The sequence below is a fragment of the Carcharodon carcharias genome, chromosome 12 (genome assembly GCF_017639515.1).
Source record: "Carcharodon carcharias isolate sCarCar2 chromosome 12, sCarCar2.pri, whole genome shotgun sequence".
NCBI classification, from domain to species: domain Eukaryota; kingdom Metazoa; phylum Chordata; class Chondrichthyes; order Lamniformes; family Lamnidae; genus Carcharodon; species Carcharodon carcharias.
Window position 1 is genome coordinate 122,697,574 of NC_054478.1, and position 21,275 is coordinate 122,718,848.

Consider the following 21,275-nt stretch of genomic DNA (forward strand, 5'->3'; position numbering starts at 1 on the left):
GGAAATTGTTGTCTGCACTGGAGATATGGAGATGCAACATGTCTGAGGCTTTTATCTGCAATGGAATATGTCGGTCTGACTCCAGGAAGTGATATTGGTAGAAACCTTGTTAGAATAGTGTAACAAAAGTACTGAGAGCCCAAGGATAAAAGTAAATGTAATTCCATTTAGGAGCCCTTTCTCTCGCGCTCTCTCTTTCTCTCTCTCCCTCCCCCCCCCCCCCCCCCCCCCCCCCCCCCCCCCCCCCCCCGCCATTGCATTCTCACAAACAAGCTTGGAAGTCGACATGAATCAGCTGTGAAAAACATCCTATAATATAGAACAGTATTTACAGACATGGACACAAAAATGATCATATCCCCTCAGTATATTGCAGTGGTTGGGTACAGTGTATTTATATGAGGCAGAGAGAAAACATCTTTCATGTTAGTTTTGCAAGCTGTTTTAAATTCCTCAACATACATGAATGACAGCAGTTTCTCAGACGTTGGCTGTCTAAGTGTAAAGTAGTCGAAAATTTCATTGTTCCCCATTTAGTGGAGGTGGGTATCATTGTTCACAGAATTGCATGTTGCCATGTTCATCTTGTACAAATAACATTCAATAAATATATACGGATGAACACAATGTAAGTGTTTGAGTGCAAGATCAAGATTGCTTAGTATAGATGCTGATATTTGGAGGTTATTGCATCTTTCTCTGTTGAACTGCATACTCGTGGTTCCACGGTCTTCCATGTGTCTAAATATTTGGCTTTGAGATGTCATTGTTAGCGTTACATTTTAAATTGTGAAGTAAAGAGATAAAGCAATAAAGCATTGCTACTTCTGAGCCCAATGAGTCAACTTTCCCTTAAAGTTCCCCTTGCCCTTGTTCTGAATATTATCTTTCTCTTTTCTGTCTCTCCTCATGCCTTCTCTAAGCTTATCATGACCATGAGGCACAACTCCTCTTCAACCTTGTTCCCAACAAACTGCTGATCACCCAACCTCCCTTCCTGGCTCCCATTTTAATGGATAATGCTGATCTTTCGACTGTGAGGAAGGAAAACTATTCCTCGTTGTTAGGAACATAAAAAATTTACAGCATAGAAGGAGGCCATTTGGCCCCTTTTGTCTGTGCTGGCTGAATAAAAGCTTTCCATCTTAATTGGTTTGTAGCCCTTTAGGTTATGACACTTCAAGTGAATATCAAAAGGATTATTCAAACAACTCTTTGGGCGAAAAATTTCTCCTGAACTTCACTCTCACCAGAATTTTAACAGCACAGAAGGGGAGGCCATTCGGCTCATCATGTTTGCACCGGCTCTCCAAATGAGCATAATGACCTAGTGCCATTGCCCTGCCTTTTCCGGTACCCTTGCACATTGTTTCTATTCAAATAATCATCTAATGCCCTCTTGAATGCCTCGATTGAACCTGCCTTCATCACAGTTCCAGGCAGTGCATTCCAGACCCAAACCACTCGTGTGAAAAGGTTTTTCACATTACATTTGCTTTTTTTTGCACTTTAAATCTGTGCCCTCTCGGTCTTGACCCTTTTACAAGTGGGAACAGCTTCTCCCTATCTTCTCTGTCCAACCTCCTCATGATTTTTGATCTCTATCAAATCTCTTCTTAGCTGCCTTCTCTCCAAGGAGAACAGTCACAACCTCTTCAATCTATCCTCATACCTGAAGTTTCTCATCCCTGGAACCATTCTTGTAAACCTCTTCTGCACTCTCTCCAATGTATTCACATCTTTCCTATAATGTGGTGCCCAGAATTGTACACAATACTCCAGCTGAGGTCTAATGAGTTTCTTACATAAATTCAGCATAACCTCCTTGCTCTTGTACTCTATGCCCCTATTGACAAAGCCCAGGATGCTTTATTAACTGCTCTCTCCACATGTCCTACCTTCAATGATCTATGCACATGTGTACCCAAGACTTTCTGCTCTTGCACCCCCTTCAAAATTTCACCCCTTATTTTATATTGCCTGTCCATGTTCTTCCTCCCAAAATGCATCACCTCACACTCCTCCATGTTGAACTTCATCTGCCCGCTCCACTGACTTGTCTATGTCCTTTTGAAGTTCCGCACCATCCTCCTTGCAGTCCACAATACGCCCAAGCTTTGTATCATTCGCAAACTTTGAAATTGTCCTCTGCAGACCAAGATCTAGATCATTAATATATATCAGGAAAAGCAAGGGTCCCAATACCAACCCCTGGGGAAGCTCCGCTACAAACCTTCCGGCCCGAAAAAGATCTATTGACTGTTACTCCCTGCTTCCTATTTTTCAGCCAATTTTGTATCCATGTTGCTACTGTCCCTTTTCCATGAGGAAGAACTTTTCTCTCAAGTCTGTTGTGTGGCACTGTATCGAATGCCTTTTGAAGGTCCATGTATATGACCTTGTCTGTTATCTCGTCAAAAAACTCCAAGTTAGTTAAACACGATTTCCCCTTCAGAAATCCATGCTGGCTCTTCCTTATCAACTCAATTTTTCCATGTGACTAATTCTATCCTGAATAATTGTTCCTCGAATCTTGCCCACCACTGAAGTTAAATTGACTGGTCTGTAATTGCTGGCCTTTTCCTTTTAACCTTTTTTGCACAAGGAGGTAATGTTTACAATTCTCCAATCCTCTGGCACCTCCCCTGAGTCTAGGGAAGACTGAAAAATTATGGCCAGTGCCCCTGCAATTTCTATTCTCTCTCCCTTCAATATCCTTGGATGCACCTCATCTGGTGCCTTGTCAACTTGAAGTCCTGACAGTCTATTCAATACTTCCTCCTCATGAATTTTGAACCCTTCTAGTGACAAGAGTTTCCTCATATGTCACAATGGCCTGGGTAATATCTACCTGGTAAAGGCAGATGCAAAGTATTCGTTTAATACCTTAGCCATGGCCTCTGAACCTAGCGTATGGAAACCTGATTAAGCCAGTTACCTAATTAATTAGTTGCAGCTGCAATCAGAGCCTGTATGAGCCCTGTTTTAAGCCTGGACTAAATTTCACCTTCTTCCAATCCTAACAGCAATTTTTAGTTAATTGCTAAATTGAAAGACTGGACTTTAGATAGAATGTAACTTTTAAACTCCCTCAGTCACCAAACTCCAACTTAAGCACTTTACTGCAGCCTAAAACAGCACTCCGGTGCAGACAAAATCTGCACTATAATCAGTTACTACAAATCTATACCCTTTGGTTATTGACCTCCCTGCTAATGGGATTGGTCCTCCCTATCCACTTTATCTAGGCCCGTCATTAATTTTATACACCTCAATTAAATCTTCCCTCAACCATCTGTGTTCCAAAGAAAATAACCTCAGCCTATTCATTCTTTGACCCTGGCTAAAATTCTCATTCCTTGCATCTTGTAAATCTACTTTGTACCCTCACCAGTGTGATCATGTCCTCCCTGTAAGGTGGTGACAGGAACTGTATGCTGTAATCTGGCTGTAGCCTAGCTACTGTTGTATACAAGCATAACATTCCTGCTCTTATGTTCTGTTCCTTGGTTATTAAAGGAAATTATTCCACCTTCCCTACCTGCCTATCTTCAGGGATATGTGGACATGCACTCCAAAATTCCTTTATTTTCAGCATTTGAGTATCCTACCATTTATTGTATATTCTTTTGCTGTGTTTGCTTTCCCCAGATTTATTCCTTGACACACACTAGTTTTGATTCCACTTGCCACGACCACTTTTCTGCACCCTGACCATTCTTTGATATCTTCAAGCACTGTGTAGCTTTCTTCCCCTTTATCACCCACACAACTACATTGTCATTTGCAAGCTTCTTAATTATGCCCCTGACATTTAAATCTAAATCATCAATATATGCCGCGAAAAGCAAGGGAACTAGTACTAAACCCTGTGGAACCCCACTGGAAGAAGCCTTCTGTCACAAAAAACCCTTTGCTTCTTGCCCGGAACTAATTTTGGATCCAGCTTAACACTTGCCCTTGGATCCCATGGGCTCTTATTTTTCTGGCCTGTCTGTCTGGCACTTCATCAAAAGCCTTGCTGAAATTCATGTGGACTACAGTAAACATGCTACCTCATCAACCCTCACTGTAACCTTCTCAAAATTTTATATCAAGTTAGTCAGACACAACCTTCTCTTAGCAAACCATGCTGATTGTCCTGTATTAATTTAGACCTTTCTGAATGATCTATACTGCCTCAATTTTTTTTCAATAATTACAACACTGGTTGATTGGCCTGTAATTACTCAAGCTAACCCTACCCTGCTTGAGCTGTCCTTTCCTCCCTTATGAAACAATGGTATATATAGTTTCATACCCTTACGCCCTCACCTCAATGAATTTCGGGCTCGGCATGATACTGAACTCTTCTTCCGCCGTCTTCGTCTCCGGGCTCACTTCTTTGGGCAGGAGTCCTCTCCCAGTTCAACGGATCCTTTTACCCATCTTCAATATTCTCCCTCCACCTGGACCCCTCCCTCTGGATTCTTACCTTCTCTCGATCTTTTCATTGAGAACTGTCGGCGCGACATTAGTCGTCTCAATTTCTCTGCTCCTCTCACCCATTCTAACCTGTCTCTCTCTGAACTTACTGCACTCCATTCTCTCAGGTCCAACCCTGACATTGTCATCAAACCCGCTGACAAGGGTGGTGCTGTTGTTGTCTGGCGCACTGACCTCTACCACGCGGAGGCTGAGCGTCAACTCGCAGACACTTCCTCCTACCTCTCCCTGGACCATGACCCCACCACTGAACATCAAGCCATTGTTTCCAGGACTGTCACTGACCTCATCTCCTCTGGGGATCTCCCTCCCACAGCTTCCAACCTGATAGTTGCCCAACCTCGGACGGCCCGCTTCTATCTCCTACCCAAAATCCACAAACAGAACTGCCCCGGTAGACCGATCGTCTCAGCTTGCTCCTGCCCCACAGAACTCATTTCTCGTTATCTTGACTCCCTTCTCTCTCCCCTTGTCCAGTCCCTTCCCACCTACATCCGTGATTCCTCTGACACCTTACGTCACATCAACAATTTCCAGTTCCCTGGCCCCTACCGCTTCCTCTTCACCATGGACGTCCAATCCCTCTACACCTCCATCCCCCACCAGGATGGTCTGAGGGCCCTTAGCTTCTTCCTCGAACAGAGGCCCGAACAATCCCCATCCACCACTACTCTCCTCCGTCTGGCCGAACTTGTTCTCACGCTGAACAATTTCTCCTTCAACTCCTCTCACTTCCTCCAAATAAAAGGTGTGGCTATGGGTACCCGCATGGGCCCCAGCTATGCCTGTCTCTTTATGGGGTATGTGGAACATTCCTTGTTGCAGTCCTACTCCGGCCCCCTTCCACAACTCTTTCTCCGGTACATCGATGATTATTTCGGTGCTGCTTCATGCTCTCGTCAGGACTTGGAAAAATTTATTAATTTTGCTTCCAATCTCCACCCCTCCATCATTTTCACGTGGTCCATCTCTGACACTTCCCTTCCCTTCCTTGACCTCTCTGTCTCAATCTCTGGTGATAGACTGTCCACCAATATCCATTACAAACCCACCGACACCCACAGCTATCTCGACTACAGCTCCTCACACCCCACTTCCTGTAAGGACTCCATCCCATTCTCTCAGTTCCTTCGCCTCCGTCGCATCTGTTCCGATGATGCTACATTCAAAAACAGTTCCTCTGACATGTCCTCCTTCTTCCTTAACCGAGGTTTTCCACCCACGGTCGTTGACAGGGCCCTCAACCGTGTCCGGCCCATCTCCCGCGCATCCGCCCTCACTCCTTCTCCTCCCTCCCAGAAACATGATAGGGTCCCCCTTGTCCTCACTTATCACCCCACCAGCCTCCGCATTCAAAGGATCATCCTCCGCCATTTCCGCCAACTCCAGCATGATGCCACTACCAAACACATCTTCCCTTCACCCCCCTTATCGGCATTCCGTAGGGATCGCTCCCTCCGGGACACCCTGGTCCACTCCTCCATCACCCCCTACTCCTCAACCCCCTCCTATGGCACAACCCCTTGCCCACGCAAAAGATGCAACACCTGCCCCTTCACTTCCTCTCTCCTCACCGTCCAAGGACCCAAACACTCCTTTCAAGTGAAGCAGCATTTCACTTGCATTTCCCCCAACTTAGTCTACTGCATTCGTTGCTCCCAATGTGGTCTCCTCTACATTGGAGAGACCAAACGTAAACTGGGCGACCGCTTTGCAGAACACCTGCGGTCTGTCCGCAAGAATGACCCAAACCTCCCTGTCGCTTGCCATTTTAACACTCCACCCTGCTCTCTTGCCCACATGTCTGTCCTTGGCTTGCTGCATTGTTCCAGTGAAGCCCAACGCAAACTGGAGGAACAACACCTCATCTTCCGACTAGGGACTTTACAGCCTTCCGGACTGAATATTGAATTCAACAACTTTAGGTCGTGAGTCCCCTCCCCCATCCCCACCCCCTTTCTGTTTCCCCCTTCTCTTTTTTTTTTTCCCAATAAATTATAAAGATTTTCCTTTTCCCACCTATTTCCATTATATAAAATAAAAAAAAAAAACCCACTAGAGCTATACCTTGAGTGCCCTACCATCCATTCTTAATTAGCACATTCGTTTAGATAATATCACCAACTTTATCTTTAACACCTATGTGTTCTATTGTACTATTGTTGTTGACATCTTTTGATGATCTGCTTCTATCACTGCTTGTTTGTCGCTACAACCACACCAACCCCCTCCACCTCTCTGTCTCTCTATCTCTCCGCCCCCCACACACACACCTTAAACCAGCTTATATTTCAGCTCTTTCCTGGACTCGAACTCAAGTTCTGTCGAAGGGTCATGAGGACTCGAAACGTCAACTCTTTTCTTCTCCGCCGATGCTGCCAGACCTGCTGAGTTTTTCCAGGTAATTCTGTTTTTGTTTTGGATTTCCAGCATCCGCAGTTTTTTTGTTTTTATATATGTATATATTAGCATCTTGCAGCACCTTGCCTGAAGCTAGTGGTTTGGAAAATGATGGTCAGAGCCTCTGCTAATTTGTCCCTTGGCAGCCTGGGAAATGTTTCATATGGGCCTGGTGGTTGATCCATTTTCAAAGATGCTAAACTCCTTTAGTATTTCCCTCTCGCCATTTTTATCCCATCCAATGTTTCACAAAAGTCCTTAAGTCCAATGGCTGCATCATCCATCTCTTTTGTGAGGACTGGTCCGCCTTAAATGCTTCTCGCTGCTCTGACATTTCAAATAGCTATTTCAGGTCCGCTTTTGCCAAGTCGCACCTCAGCTCAGTAAAACTGTTCTTTCCCTAATTTGGAACATTTATTCTGTGTATATTTAATCCTTTAGTTATTCCAATTAAACCATATCTAACTGAATTATTACCACAACTACTAGAATTCTCTGACTGATATCGGTTTCACCTCTCCAGTTTCATTCACTTGTTGGACGTATTAGGTATTGGTTTAAAAAGTTCTCCTCAATGCATTTTAAGAATTCTGCATCCTCTATACCTTTAAACTAATTTTATTCCAGTTAATATTAGGATAGTTGAAATCCCCCTACTATTCCTGCCCTATTACTTCTGTATTTCTCTGCACTTACCTACATTTTTTCTCTTCTCTCTCCCTGTTTTGGTGTCTCTAGCAGTGTGAATTGCCGCTTTTCTGTTCTTCACTTCAACCCACGTAGCCTCATTTGATGATCCTATCAGCATATTATCCCTCCTCACAGCTGTAATTGTTTCTTTAACCAATAATGCAATCCCCCCACTCTATTCTATCTAAAACCCTCTGACTAGGAATGTTGGCATGTCATTCCTTCCCTTGTAACTGTTTCAGTAATAGATTATGCTATCATACTTTTGTCTGTACCCCACTCTTATTCACCAGGCTCCTTGCATTGAAGTCCATAAAACTGATCACTAACAACCCCTTTGTCTATGTTTTAGCCTTTTTTTTACCCTGTCTTCCAAACTCACTTGCTAAATTTTTGCTTTTAAATTTCAATTTTGCTCCCATTCCTTTTGAATTTATGCTTAGGTTTCCACCTCCTGCCAAGCTAGTTGAGTCACCCCAAGCTATTCTTGTTGGCCTGTCCACAACATCTGCTGCTGTCTTCCAGTGCTGCTTTACTCCTCCAATTCTGGCAGCTTGTGCACGTTATTTTTTCCTGAGGGGTCTTGACAGGGTAGATGTGGAAAGGATGTTCCCTCTGGGAGAAACTAGAACTAGGGTGTCACTATTTAAAAATAAGGGGTCGCCAATTTAAGATGAGAATTTTTTTCTGAGGGTTCTGAGTCTTTGAAACTCTTCCTCAAAAGGCTGTAGAAGCAGAATCTTTAAATATTTTTAAGGCAGAGCTGGATAGATTCTTGATTAACAAGGGGGTGAAAGGTTATTGGGGGTAGGTAGGAATGTGGGGTTGAGGTTACATTCAGATCAGCTGTGATCTTATTGAATGGCGGAACAGGCTTGAGGGGCCAAAGGGCCTACTACTCCTCATTTGTGTGTTTGTATGTAATCACTCTACCTTTGGCAACGTGTTTTCACTTGCCTGAGCCCCAAGATCTGGAATAGCCTTTCAACATTGTCCCTCTCTCTTAAGGTACCCCTTAAAACCTACCTCTTTGACCAAGCTTTTGATCACCTGCCCTATTATTTCCTTGTCAAATGATACAAAGTCCTTGAGGCACCTTAGAACATTTCACTACATTTAAAGGCATTATTTAAATGTAAGTTGTTAAATCAGTTAAGTTGAATTCTTTCTCTCTACCACTCCTTTTCACCACCCAGTTCAGTTGGTGTTATTCAATGGAATAACACCTTGTTCTTTAATCTCAGGTACTTGGGTCTGAATGCAGCCTAAGTTGGGATGTTCTATGTTAAAATGATGCAATGGAACTATCATGAAAATTCACAGTTATAAATTTGCTATTTATTAAATTGAGATGTCAAAAGATGGCTAACACCAGTTTTGGCATGGCTGTGATTGATTCCATCTCATCTCCCTTCCTCCAAACTGTCTCCTGCCAATGAAAGATGGCTGTTGATACCTACTGTGCATGCACAGAAATCCAGCGATGCCCTGCCTGTCGGGACAATGTAACGGGGATCCAGAGCCAGCATCAATTTTAGAGAATTTAATCCCTCGCACGGACACACAACCTCCTCCCCTTGCCTGGGAAACCTCCCTCCTGAGGTCTGGATTGTGTGTCGGGTGGGGATAGCCTTGGGAGAGGCTGCAGCCAAGGAGCAGTGAGATTAATGTTGCGGCTGGAGGAAAGAACAAGGTTGGGTTGGTGATGGGGAGTTAATGGTAGAGGCTTCACAGGTCTCCTTTATAGTCATCAGTTAATCTCTTAGAGTTTTTTGGCTGCTTTGTAAAACATGATTCTAAAAATCTACAAACACAAAATATGAATTTATTTAGCATTATACATTGAAGCTGAAACAATGGGCTGTTAGGATTACAAGTAATTATATTATTATAGATCAATATCCCTAAAACAGTTAATATTACATTAAGTGCCAAATAATTATTTTCCTTTCCTAATTTCCAGAGGTTTCACAATAGCAGGAGTTAAAACTCATGCGGTCAAAAAAATCCACGCTTCCTGATCTCTGGACCATAACCCTGCCCTGTGCTCCTAAACTTCACCCAGAGCGAAAAAATAGAACTGTGCATGCAACAAATGCAGCCAAACAAGAAGCTAGCTCCATTGGCATTATTAATAATATTGGGGGCACATGTTGCCTTGGATTAATATCTCATCCAAAAGCTCAAGTCTTGCTTTTGGTGTCTGAAGTGAACATATTGCTTTGTTGAGGTGCCTGACACCTCAAACCTGGAGGAGGGATGATGTCAATGAAGGGTGCATTCTACACAAATAGTAGTACTACTCCAGTGAAGTGAACAGAATAATGCCCCAATGTGTTGTCAGTGTCCAGAGAGCAGAGGTTTTTGCCAAATGTTTGTACCAGGCTGCTTTTTCCCAACAGTGCTAAAATAAAAAGTGTAACACTCATGTAGTAACTGAGTGAACTATGTATGCTTCTACTTTCAATGCAATTACTAGCAACATTTGTTCTCCACATTGCAATTTAAGCTACATAGACAGTGTTGCATGTTTTTAAACTAGGATTACAACAGAATTTGCAGTAGTGTTCAGGAACAGAAGTTCATGTAGGCTGAATTGTGATGCCTTAAAATGCAATAAGTTGCTCAAATGAAGATTTGAGCTACTTCAATTATCAGAACCTTGCTGACACATGTTCTTAATTAACTGGTGCAAAATCATCTTTGAGCATTTTGATAGAATTAGTGTTTTAGGGCAATTCAAGTAGGAGTGTAATTTAAAAGAAATGCAGCAAATTTCACAGCTGTAAAGTGTTTAAAAATCTTTAGCAAGGTCAATAGCCTCATTGTATCAGCTGAAGCTGAGTTGTCATTAAGTCACAAATTATTGTTTATTGCATAGCTCTTCTTTCTTACCTGAAAGCTTTGCATTTTACAAGCAATTTCCTTGTGAGCAAACTGCCTCCATGATACTTAGTAGATTTCTTCATATTTACAAGTGTGTTTTCAAGTGGTATGTTTATTGTATTGAAGCCCCTAGAAGTGTTTGTTGTTCAATACTTAAATGAATTGGTGCTGAGAGTTGCTACCTTGTTGCTTAGTATTGCTGTTTTTAGGCAATAGTTTAGGCTATTTGCAGGATGTTATCTGACCGAACTCCTGTGACCCATAAATGTTAACTTTCCAGGGGATCAGCAATGCCTTTTGAAAAATGCATAGACCTGAGCAATTTGGCTGACAGTAAGCATGCTAGATAGTGGCTTAGTAAAGCAGTGGATACATTTTGTTTTGCTGATATAATGTAAACGAATAGAAAATATTAAAATCCACTTTTTGGCCGACTTGGTGTGTTTTATTTTGTTATGGCTCTTTTATTTAATTGTTAGAAAAGTTGAATAAATAGCTTGAGTGATTAAAATTATGTTGCTGTACTGTAACTGTGGCAAACCCACCACAGCAATATGGTCAGGAAACTTATAATACTGGCAATGCTTAAGGCCTGTCCTCTGGCTAATGTTGGTACAGCATTAAACCAAGAAACAGTGTTACATGGCCAAGTTGTACCACGTGCAGCACATTAGTCAAATGATGGCGCAGATTTGTTACTGGATCAAAACTCAGTGAATTGTTAAAGCTTTTAAGAGGCTTTACCTATCATATCAGAAACATTGGTGAAATTTTTACTTTCTCCACCACTAATACAACATACTAAAACTAACTCACCTGTCAAAAGGTGCTAGCTAGCTTATATCCAGTATGTTATTAGCTATCATAAAAACAAAATGCTGGAGATTTTCAGCAGGTCAGGCAACGTCTATGGAGAGAGAGATGGAGTTAACGTTTCAGGTCGGTGACTCAAGGTTATTCACCTGAAGTGTTAACTCTTTCTCTCCATGGTTACTGCCTGAGCTGCTGAGTCTTTCCAGCATTTTCTGTTTATATTTCGGATTTCCAGCATCTGTAGTATTTTGCTTCTGTTATAACTTTTATTGAAAGAAGTCTTTGCATTTGATGTATACTTTGAACAAATCTATGCTTAGGGTAATTGTTCTCAAGCCTGATCCTTGTGGCCCACTGTATGTGTTCATTTTTTGGTAAACCACAAATCTTTGTTCCTTGTATTTCAGTCAGTTTAACAGAAGTTTACTGCAATGGTCCTCGCTGGTTCTGTCAAACAAGTCAATAAGCTGGTCCACAACTACATGTTACCAGTAGGAATAAGTGAAAATATGGCCCTGAAATCCAAGCTAATCTGATTTTGGACTGCTTTTCTAGGTGGTCCTAAGATTATAGTCGCTCTGTTTTCTTAAAACAATGGAATTCAGGTTGGTCCAGTGTGCTGATTTTCATTCCCACCCACCTTCCCTCCTTGGGAAACACCTTTTTATGAAATTGGATCTGATCAACTTCTGTGAACTTGGATTTGTTCAGATCAAGTAGTTGAATAAAGAGTTCTGAGTATCTAGTGCTCCATTCTGAAGAAATCAACTCACTTGAGCAGCTGGGTAGTAATGCACTCAATTTATTCATTAGCCTCCTTCACTGGCACACTGACAAGCAGCTTACAAAACAGCCCACATGGCTGAAGTAAAATTAATGTTTCAAGTTAATTATCTAACTTCCAAAAAAATTTAGTGTGGAACTATTTTCTTGTGTTTTTCATTCACAGAATGCTGCACAGATATGAAATCTTGACTGTACAAGAAAGAAAATAGGGCAAACCTAAACAGGTTGATGTCTTTGGAGATGTGCTAAATTTGTACTTAGTTTATGATGGTGAAAGGGTTGCATCAATTTACAGCGTGGCCACTACTTTCAGGGTTTGACACTAACATTCGACTGCATGATGCATGTATTTTAAGATGTTTGTTCAGTGACACGCTAATTCCAAGGTGAATGATGAGAGGGAGTGACGCAGGCTTTTTCTGTTGGTGCCATGAAGATCCGGTTCGATGAATAGTCTGTCCAGCTGAAATGAGTTACTCTTCCTTCAGTTTAAATTGTGGCTAACAGGTTTTTAACATTTCAGCATTGTGTGTGCCTCCAGGTAAGAAACAAATGGGGTAGGAGATTAGGAGATGGTGAGTATCAGTCTGACAATATGTTTCCAATGACCATTGACCATTTTGGTGACTTATACTGGCATTAAGTTCCAGTTCTTTAGGAGCTCTTGACCCCAAATTGGAAGGTTGAGACAGAATGTGAGTTGCCTGTCAATCCAGTCTGTATGTTATAATTTAGCTTGAATTGTACCTCATACTTGCTGACCAGAGTGAAATTGACAACTGGTGTGGGGAAGCCCATTCCCAGATAGTTCCACTGGAGGAGGATGAGTGAGGTGGGTGAGATGCAACAAAATCAGAACAATAGCTGAGATGATACTATTCTAAAGTTTAATCATTGCCAGTTACAGACCTTTAAAGTATGAGTGTCTTGAGTCACTTGGTTTGTAACTGAGTTCCCAAGTGTTCATGTCAACCCTTTTGTTGCCTTAGTTAAGAATTCTGCCTATGGCTGTTACTAGAGTCGGCTGTCTGGCATACTTTTATTTCCTATAGCTACAGTTGTTGCAGATGAGAATCTTTGATGAAAAATTTCACTGGTTGTAACTGGTTAATCTCAGCACAGGTTTTCTCTGCAATTACATGCCTCATCCTGTTCTTTTTTTGTTAAGGTTAATGTTCATGAAGAAAAGAAATGTGGAAGAAGTCAATTGACAAGTTTTGTGTAATAATTGAAGCTCAGGAATAAGTGAAGCTGAATTGGGGAAAAAAAAAGAATGCATGCTAAAAAAAAAGACACGAAGTCCCACAAATAGAATGTGTGCAGTGTGTGAAGTGGGAAGATGAACCAAGTGAGAATTTGAAACTGAAGAATGAAGAAAAGAAATAGAATGAAGTTAAGATCAGAAGTATCTGGAATCAGAAAGCACTACGCTAAGTAATTTCTAGTCTGTTTATGTGTACGTGCGGGGCTTGCGGTAGTCTCACGAAACCTTGAGTGAAACTTCTCTCAAGGGACTTTTTATTTTTGAGTGAAATTTGGTTAAAAAGTAAATGAGCATGAAGACAAGTTTAGCTTCTTGAATACTTTCACATGCCAGAACTTTTAATTTTGGATTGAATTGTAATACTGTCATAAATTCACTCAAATCGTTCAGCTAACGTAAGCCCGTACCTGTATATTGTACTAAAAAAAAAAGAAAAATGCATGCACTGTACAAACCAAGGTAGAAGAATACACCCTAGGGCTGTTAGTGCATTCTAGGAAAGTATTTAATGCCTGGGCAATCCTAATTGAAACTGCACGGGCTAAACAGTGGGGTACAAGTTAGGTTGCCTGTTTATTCCATTTCAGATACTTTAAGAGTTTAATCAGATTATACTTTAAGTTACTGGAACCAACTTTTAGACTTCTAAAAATTAATACATTTATCTTTGCATATAGGATTCACGTTCCCCTTCTAAATCACCAAGTGAAAGTCTACATGGATCTGGCAAGTCTGCCAGCCAGTCTCCAGAAAATTCTGCTGAGCGCTCCCGTTCCAGAGATGGATCGAGACACTCCAGGTCCAAGTCACGATCTCGCTCGAGATCCAAATCCAGGTAAGTAACTGTTTTACTTGGTGACTTCAAGCCACGATTTTTTTTTTTTTGTCACAATGGTCCAGAATCTGATTTGTGTCTTTTGTTTCAGTACAGTTACTACATTGATGTCCATAGATAGTAGAGCTCAGAGAAAACTTGTACCACAACAGCAGTAATTGGTTGTTTTACATTGGGATACAGTTCAAAAAAGTAATTAAGAAAGAAAGGGGACTAACCATATTGATCAGATTCTAAAGTGGGCACAGGAGTAGAGAGACCTGGAAATGCATGTGTACAAATCATTAAGGATGGCAGGGTAGATTGAGAAAGTTATTAAAAAGGCATATAGGATCCTGGATTTATAGAGCCATAAAGTATAAAAGAAAGGAAGTTCTGACAAACCTTCAAAACACTGGAGTATTGTGCCCAATTCTGGGCACCACATTTTACAAGGGTGTGAAGACTTTAGAGAGAGTTCAGGAAAGATTTACAAGAATGGTTCCAGGGATGAGACACCTTGGTCAGTTGCTTGTATAGATTGGAGAAACTGGAAGAAAAATTTGGAGATTTGATAGGTGATCAAAATCATGAGGGTTTTACTGAGAGTAAATAGAGAAATCGCCCCCAGAATGGTCAAGAATGGCATATTCAAGGTAAATGGCAAAAGAACCGAAAGTAATAGGGAAAAAAGCTCTTATGCAGGTGTGGTTGAGATCTGGAATGCATTGCCGACGTGTGTGGTAGAGGCAGATTCAGTCATGGCTTTGGATAAAACACCTGAGAGAAAATGTGCAAGAGACAAACTGAATTGCACTTGCACAGACGTGCTGGCCCAGGCCAAATGGTCTGCAGTGCTGTAACCATTCTGTGGTGCACGCAATACACTAGAAGGGATGATAATGTTGAGGGTTCAAAGACAGAATCTATTTCGAAATTGAGGAATAACATTTGCTGCTCCACAGGGACTAGTTGAAGTGAATGTTATGAATGCATTTAATGGGGAGCTAGTCAAGCCTGAGATTGAAGGAAACGGTTACAAAGAGATTTAGATGGGGGAAAATGGTAGGCAGCTGGAGTGGAGCATAAATACTGGCATGGATTGGTTGGGCTGAATGGTCTGTTTCTCTGCCATATATCCTTTGTAACAAAGGAACTATTAGGCTACTAAGTGTATATTGCAGGCCACCAAATAGGGGGCAGGAGTTAAAAGAGCCAATTTCCAAATGCTTTAATAATGGTGCAAGAACTGTAGAGTAGTGATAATGGAGTTCCATTATCCCAACTTAGACTGGGATAATAACAATTGCAAAGGGCAAAGAGGGTTAGATAATAATGTGTATAAGCGGACTTTCTTGATCAGCATTTTTCCAGCCCATTGAGGAAGGAAGCAATTCTGGACCCAGTTCTGGGAAATGAATTGGGGTAGGTGGAGCATTTTTCGGTGAAGGAGGATTTGGCAAACAGTTATTATAATAACATTTTTTATTATAGAAAAGAACAGGGAATATTCAAGTATAAAAATACTTAACTAAAGGAGGGCTAATATCAGTGAGTTGGATTGGTGGACAGGTGGATTGGCTGAACTGAGAGAACACATTGGGAGAGCTTTAAAATAACAGTTTGCGATCCAGAATGTAGATACTCCCATGAGGTGAAAAGGAAGCTCTTTCACACCTGGAGCTTCCTGGATGACTAAAGGTATGGAGATTAAAATGAAACAGATAAAGGATGCTTATGATAAAATGCATGGGTCATAATGTAAGAGAGAACCAAGCTGACTACATGAAGTAGGGGGTTCTAAAGGAAATAGCAGGAACAAGAGTATAAGAAGTTTTCCACTAATATGAAAAGGAATCCAAAAGTCTTTTTAAAAATATTGACAGTGAAAGGGTAGCCAAAGGAATGATGGAATAAAAACAGGAAATGTTGGAAGTACTCAGCAAGTCGGGCAACATCCGTGGGAAGAAAGACAGTTAATGTTTTGGGCCTGTGATGGGGTGAAAAGGTGATCTTGTGGCAACAAGGGTACTAATAATTTGTGTTGGTCTTGAGTAGACAAGAGAATGTTACCAATGCAGCACTAGAGAAGGCAGTAGTGATGTTGGAAGGTAAAAATAGAGGCATTTAAAAGGTGCTGTTAGGAACAGGAGCAGGCCATTTAACCCCTCGCTGATGTGCCTTTCTGAGATTCTGTGGCTGATCTGTGTACGCCTGCCTTTGTGCCATATCACTTAATAAAAATTTAGCACTCATTTAAAACTTGCAATTAACCTAGCATCAATTGCTGTTTGTGGAAGTGTGTTCTGAACTTGTACCATGCTTTGAAAGATTGAACTTTAATTTTTAGGCTCACCAGCCAATGGAATTAGTTTTGTGCTGTATATACTACCTTTCCCCCTAATATTTTTTAAATTTCCATAAAATCATCCCTTAACCTGTCTGAAAAGAAGCTTTCAACTCCCTTTTTGTAGCTCTTTGTTTTGGTACACTTTGCTGTTCTCCGCCCAATGTAGTAAAGTTACCTGGGATCTGATGGAATGCATCCATGGTTGCAGGGCAAATAAAAGTGGGCATTACTTAGGCTCTGCCTACAGTCATCCAATCCTCCTTTGATATTGGGGTGGTGCCAGAGGTTGGGTGGACCGCAAATGTTATCCTTACTCAAAAAAGGAGAGAAGGATAAACCCAGTAATTTATGGACCAGTGAGGCTAACATCAATCGTGGGGAAACTGAGACAGTAATCTGGAGCATAAGTAATTGGTATTTGGAAAAGTATAGCTTAACAGAAGAGGGTACAGATTTGTTAAATGCAAATTCTATTTGACTAGCTTGATTGACCTATAATGAGGTAACTGAGGTTTGATTAAGATAATGTGGTTGATGTATTGTAAATGGACTTTCGAAAGGTATTGGATAAAATGCCACTTATTAGCAAAACTAAAATACATGGGATTAAAGGAAAGTGAGTGATGTAGATACAAAATTGGCTAAGGGACAGAAAACAAAGTTGTGATGACTGCTTGGTTGCTCTTCCTACTGGAGGGAAATATACAGTGGTGTTCCCCAGCGTCAGTAGAAAGACTACTGTTATCTTTGATGTATATTGACCTAGATTTGAATATACAGGTGAAATTTCAAAGTTTGCAAATGCCTTAACTGAAGAACAAAAGAAATAGGAGTAGACCATTCGGCCCCTCAAGCCTGCCCTGCCATTCAATAAGATCATGGTTGATCTGCCCCAGGCCTCAACTCATGCAAGCTCCCCATAGGCCTCAACTCCCTGATTTATTTCAAACATCTTTCTACCACCTCTTTAAATACTTTCAGTGATCTAGCCTCCACAGCTCTCTGGGGTAGAGAATTCCAGACATTCATTACCTTCTGAGAGAAGAAATTCCTTTGCATCTCTGTTTTAAATGAGTGTTCCCTTAATTCTGTAACTATGTCCCTTAGTTTGAGATTCCCCCACTCATGGAAACGTCTTCTCAATATCTAGCTTGTCAAGTCCCCTCAGAATCTTTTACATTTCAATAAGATCATTCTTCTAACCTCTAATGAATAAAGGCCGAACCTGTTTAGCCATTCTTGATAAGTCAACCCCTTCATCCTAGGAATCAGCCTCTTTTGAACCGTCTCCAATGCCAGCATACCCTTTCTTAAATACGGGGGCCAAAACTGTACACAGTACTTCAGGTGTGGCCTCACCAACACCTTGCACGTTTGTAACAAGACTTCCCTATTTTTAAACTCCAACTCCCTAGCGATGCAGGCCAAAATTCATTTGCTGCCTTAATAATTTGCTGCACCTACATGCTAACCTTTTGTGTTTCATGCACAAGAACACCCAGATCCCTCTGCGCTGTACTTTTTTGGAGTCTCTCACCATTTAAATAATAGTCTACCTTCTGATTCTTCCTACCAAAGTGCATGACCTCACTTCCCTGCTTTAAACTCCAACTGCCAAGTTTTTGCCCACTCACTCAACCTATCTATATCCCCTTGCAGATTCCTTATGCCCTCATCACAACATGCGCTCCTGCCTATTTTTGTAGCATCAAATTCGGATACATTACACTCTGCTCCTCCCCCAAGTAACTTTAGTAAATAATTGAGGCCCATGGGCTGACCCTTGTGGCACTCCACAAGGATGGTTGTCAAGAATGGTTGTCTTTCCAACCTGATAAAGACCCATTAATCCCAAGTCTGTCTTCTGTGTGTTAACCAATCTTCAATCCATGCTAGTACATTACCTCCAGTACCGTGAGCTCTTATCTTGTGCAATAACCCTTTATGTGGCACCTTATCAAATGCCTTCTGGAAATCCAAATGCACCACATCTACCGGTCCCCCTTTATCAACTCTATTTGTTATATCCTCACAGAACTGTAGCAAATTTATTAAACATGATTTCCTTTTCACAAAACCATGTTGATTCTGTTTGATTGTGTTAAGCTGTTCTAAATGTTCTATTTCTTCCTTAATAATGGACTCTAGCTTTTTCCCAATGACAGATGTTAGGCTGACTGGCCTAGAGTTTCCTGCCTTTTGTCTGTCTCCCTTCTTGAACAATGTCACCACATTAGTGATTTTCCAATCTGCTAGGACCCTCCTGGAATCCAGTGAGTTCTGGAATATTTCAACCAATGCCTCCACTATCTCTGTAGCCACTTCCTTTAAAGCCCTTGGTTGCAGGCCATCAGGTCCTGGCGACTTGTCTGCCTTCAGTCCCATTAGTTTCTCAAATATTTTGTCCCTAGTGATAGAGATTGTTACAAGATCCTTCGTCCCATTAGCTCCTTGCTTATCTGATATCTTTGGGATGTTTATTGTTTCCTTCACTGTGAAGACCGATACAAAATATTGGTTTGTTATCTGCCATTTCCCTGTTCCCCGTTAGCAGTTCTCCAGTCGCATCCTCCAAGGGTCCTCCGCTCACTTTTGTCACTCTTTCTTTTATACCTGTAGAAGCTCTTGTTCGTTTTTTATACTTGCCAATTTACTTTCATAATCAATTTTCTCCCTCTTCATTAGCTTTTTAGTCATCTGCTGCTGGTTCCTTTAAAAAAAAATTCCCAATTCTCTGGCCTGCTTTGTATGCCTTAGTTTTTGATTGAATATTCTACTTGACTGCCTTTATTAACCATGGGTGGTGTATCCTTATCACCGAGTCCTTCTTTTTGATCAGGATAAATCTTTGACCATTGAAATGCCTGCCCCTGCTCATCCACTGACCTTCCCCTTGGCCCGTTTTCCCAGTTGCTTTAAAAAAACCTCTTTCTTCATATCTCTGTAATTACCTTTATTTAAGTTGAGGACACTGGTTTGAGGCCCGAGTTGCTCGCCCTCAAACTGAATTTGAAATTCTACCATGATGTGATCGCTACCCGTTAGGGGATCCTTAACTGCGAGATCTCTTATTAATTAGTCTTACCTCATTACACATTACTACATCTAAATTAGCATAGTCCTGGGTAGGTTCTGCAATATATTGCTCTAAGAAACAATCTCTTGATGCACTCTACAAATTTGTCTTCCATGTTACCCCTGCCAATCTGATTTGTCCAGTCAATATGCAGATTAAAATCACCCACAATTGTAGCACCCTTCTTGCATGCCTCCATTATTTCCTGCTTTACACTTTGTCCTAGTGAGGCAAATCTTCGGGGGCCTATGGACGACTCCCAACCATGACTTCTTCCTCTTGCTATACCTTATTTTTGCCCAAACTGATTCCACATCACGATCTGTTGCACCTACATCACTACTCACCACCACACTGATACCTTTTTTCGTAAAACTATCCCACCTTTTTGCTTATTTTTCTGGAACGTCAAATACCTTTGAATATTGAGTTCCCAGTCTTGGTCACCCTGCAACCACATCTCTGTAATAGCTATCAAATCATATCCATTTATTTCTGTTTGTGTCGTCAACTCATCTCTTGTTTCAAATGCTGCGTGCATTCAGATAAAGAGCCTTGAGCTTTGACTTTTTACCATTATTACTCATTCTGGCTCTAATTTCTGCTGCACTCTTCTGCTTATATTTTCTTCCCCATTAATTAGTTTAAAGCCTTAATTACAGCTTTAGTTATACAATTTGCCAGGACACTGGCCCCAGCATGGTTCAAAAGAAGCCCGTCCCAACGGAACAGCTCTCTCCTTCCCCAGTACTGGTGCCAGTGCCTCAAGAATCAGAACCCAATTCTCCCACACCAATCTTTGAGCCGTGCATTTACCTCCCTAATCTTATTTATTTTATGCCAATTTGCACCTGGCTCTTGTAGTAATCCTGAGATTATTACCTTTGTGGTCCTGCTTTTTAATTTATCCCTGAGCTACTCATAGTCCCTCAGCAGAACGTCTTTCCTAATCCTACCTATGTCGTTGGTACCTACATGGACCACAACAGCTGGATCCTTCCCTGCCCACTCCAAGTTCCTCTCCAGCCCAGAAGACATGTCCTTGATGTTGTGCTGCCTACCTGGTGCCAATCTTTGGGACTCTCTGGCTTTGCTGCAGAGAACAGTATCTATTCCCCTAACTATGCTATCCCCTATTACGACAACATTTTTTTTCTACCCCACTTGAATAGCATCCTGTACCACGGTGCTCTGGTCAGTTCGCTCATCCTCCCTGCAGTCTGTGCCCTCGTCCACACCAGGAGCAAGAACCTTGGACCTATTGGACAAGGCACTGGCTGAGGCTCCCCCAAAGCCAAATTCTGGATCCCCATACCTGCCTCACACTCTATCACACCCTCCTGTCCCTGACCAAGGACCAAATTTGATGTAATTAATCTAAGGGGTGTGACTGCCTCCTGAAACAGTGCCCAGGTAACTCTTCCCCCACCCTGATGTGTCGCAGTGTCCGCAGCTCAGACTCCAGCTCATCAATTCTGAGACAAAATTCCTCGAGCAGCCAACACTTGCTGCAGATGTGGTCACCATGGATCGCACCAGTGTCAACGCATCAGCTACCACTACAACTACAGCTGCAATATGTCGCCTGCCCAGCCATCTCTATTCTACTTATTTAATTAATTTGGATGTTAAATATTTTAGAAGTGAATTTCTTAACTGCACTCTTCAGCTATAATAATGTCTCCTGATTAAACCACTTGGCCAATCAAAA

General features: G+C 41.6%; 1 protein-coding gene across 3 annotated transcripts in view; it reads left to right on the forward strand.

Annotated features, from left to right (window-relative positions):
* Window positions 1–21,275, forward strand: part of LOC121284776 (transformer-2 protein homolog beta-like) — a 47,929-nt gene that overhangs the window by 4,080 nt on the left and 22,574 nt on the right. For all 3 annotated transcript variants that reach the window (XM_041200402.1, XM_041200403.1, XM_041200405.1), the window contains exon 2: window positions 14,002–14,159. In XM_041200402.1, the coding sequence (XP_041056336.1) occupies window positions 14,002–14,159 (158 nt within the window). The remainder of the gene's footprint in view (window positions 1–14,001; window positions 14,160–21,275) is intronic.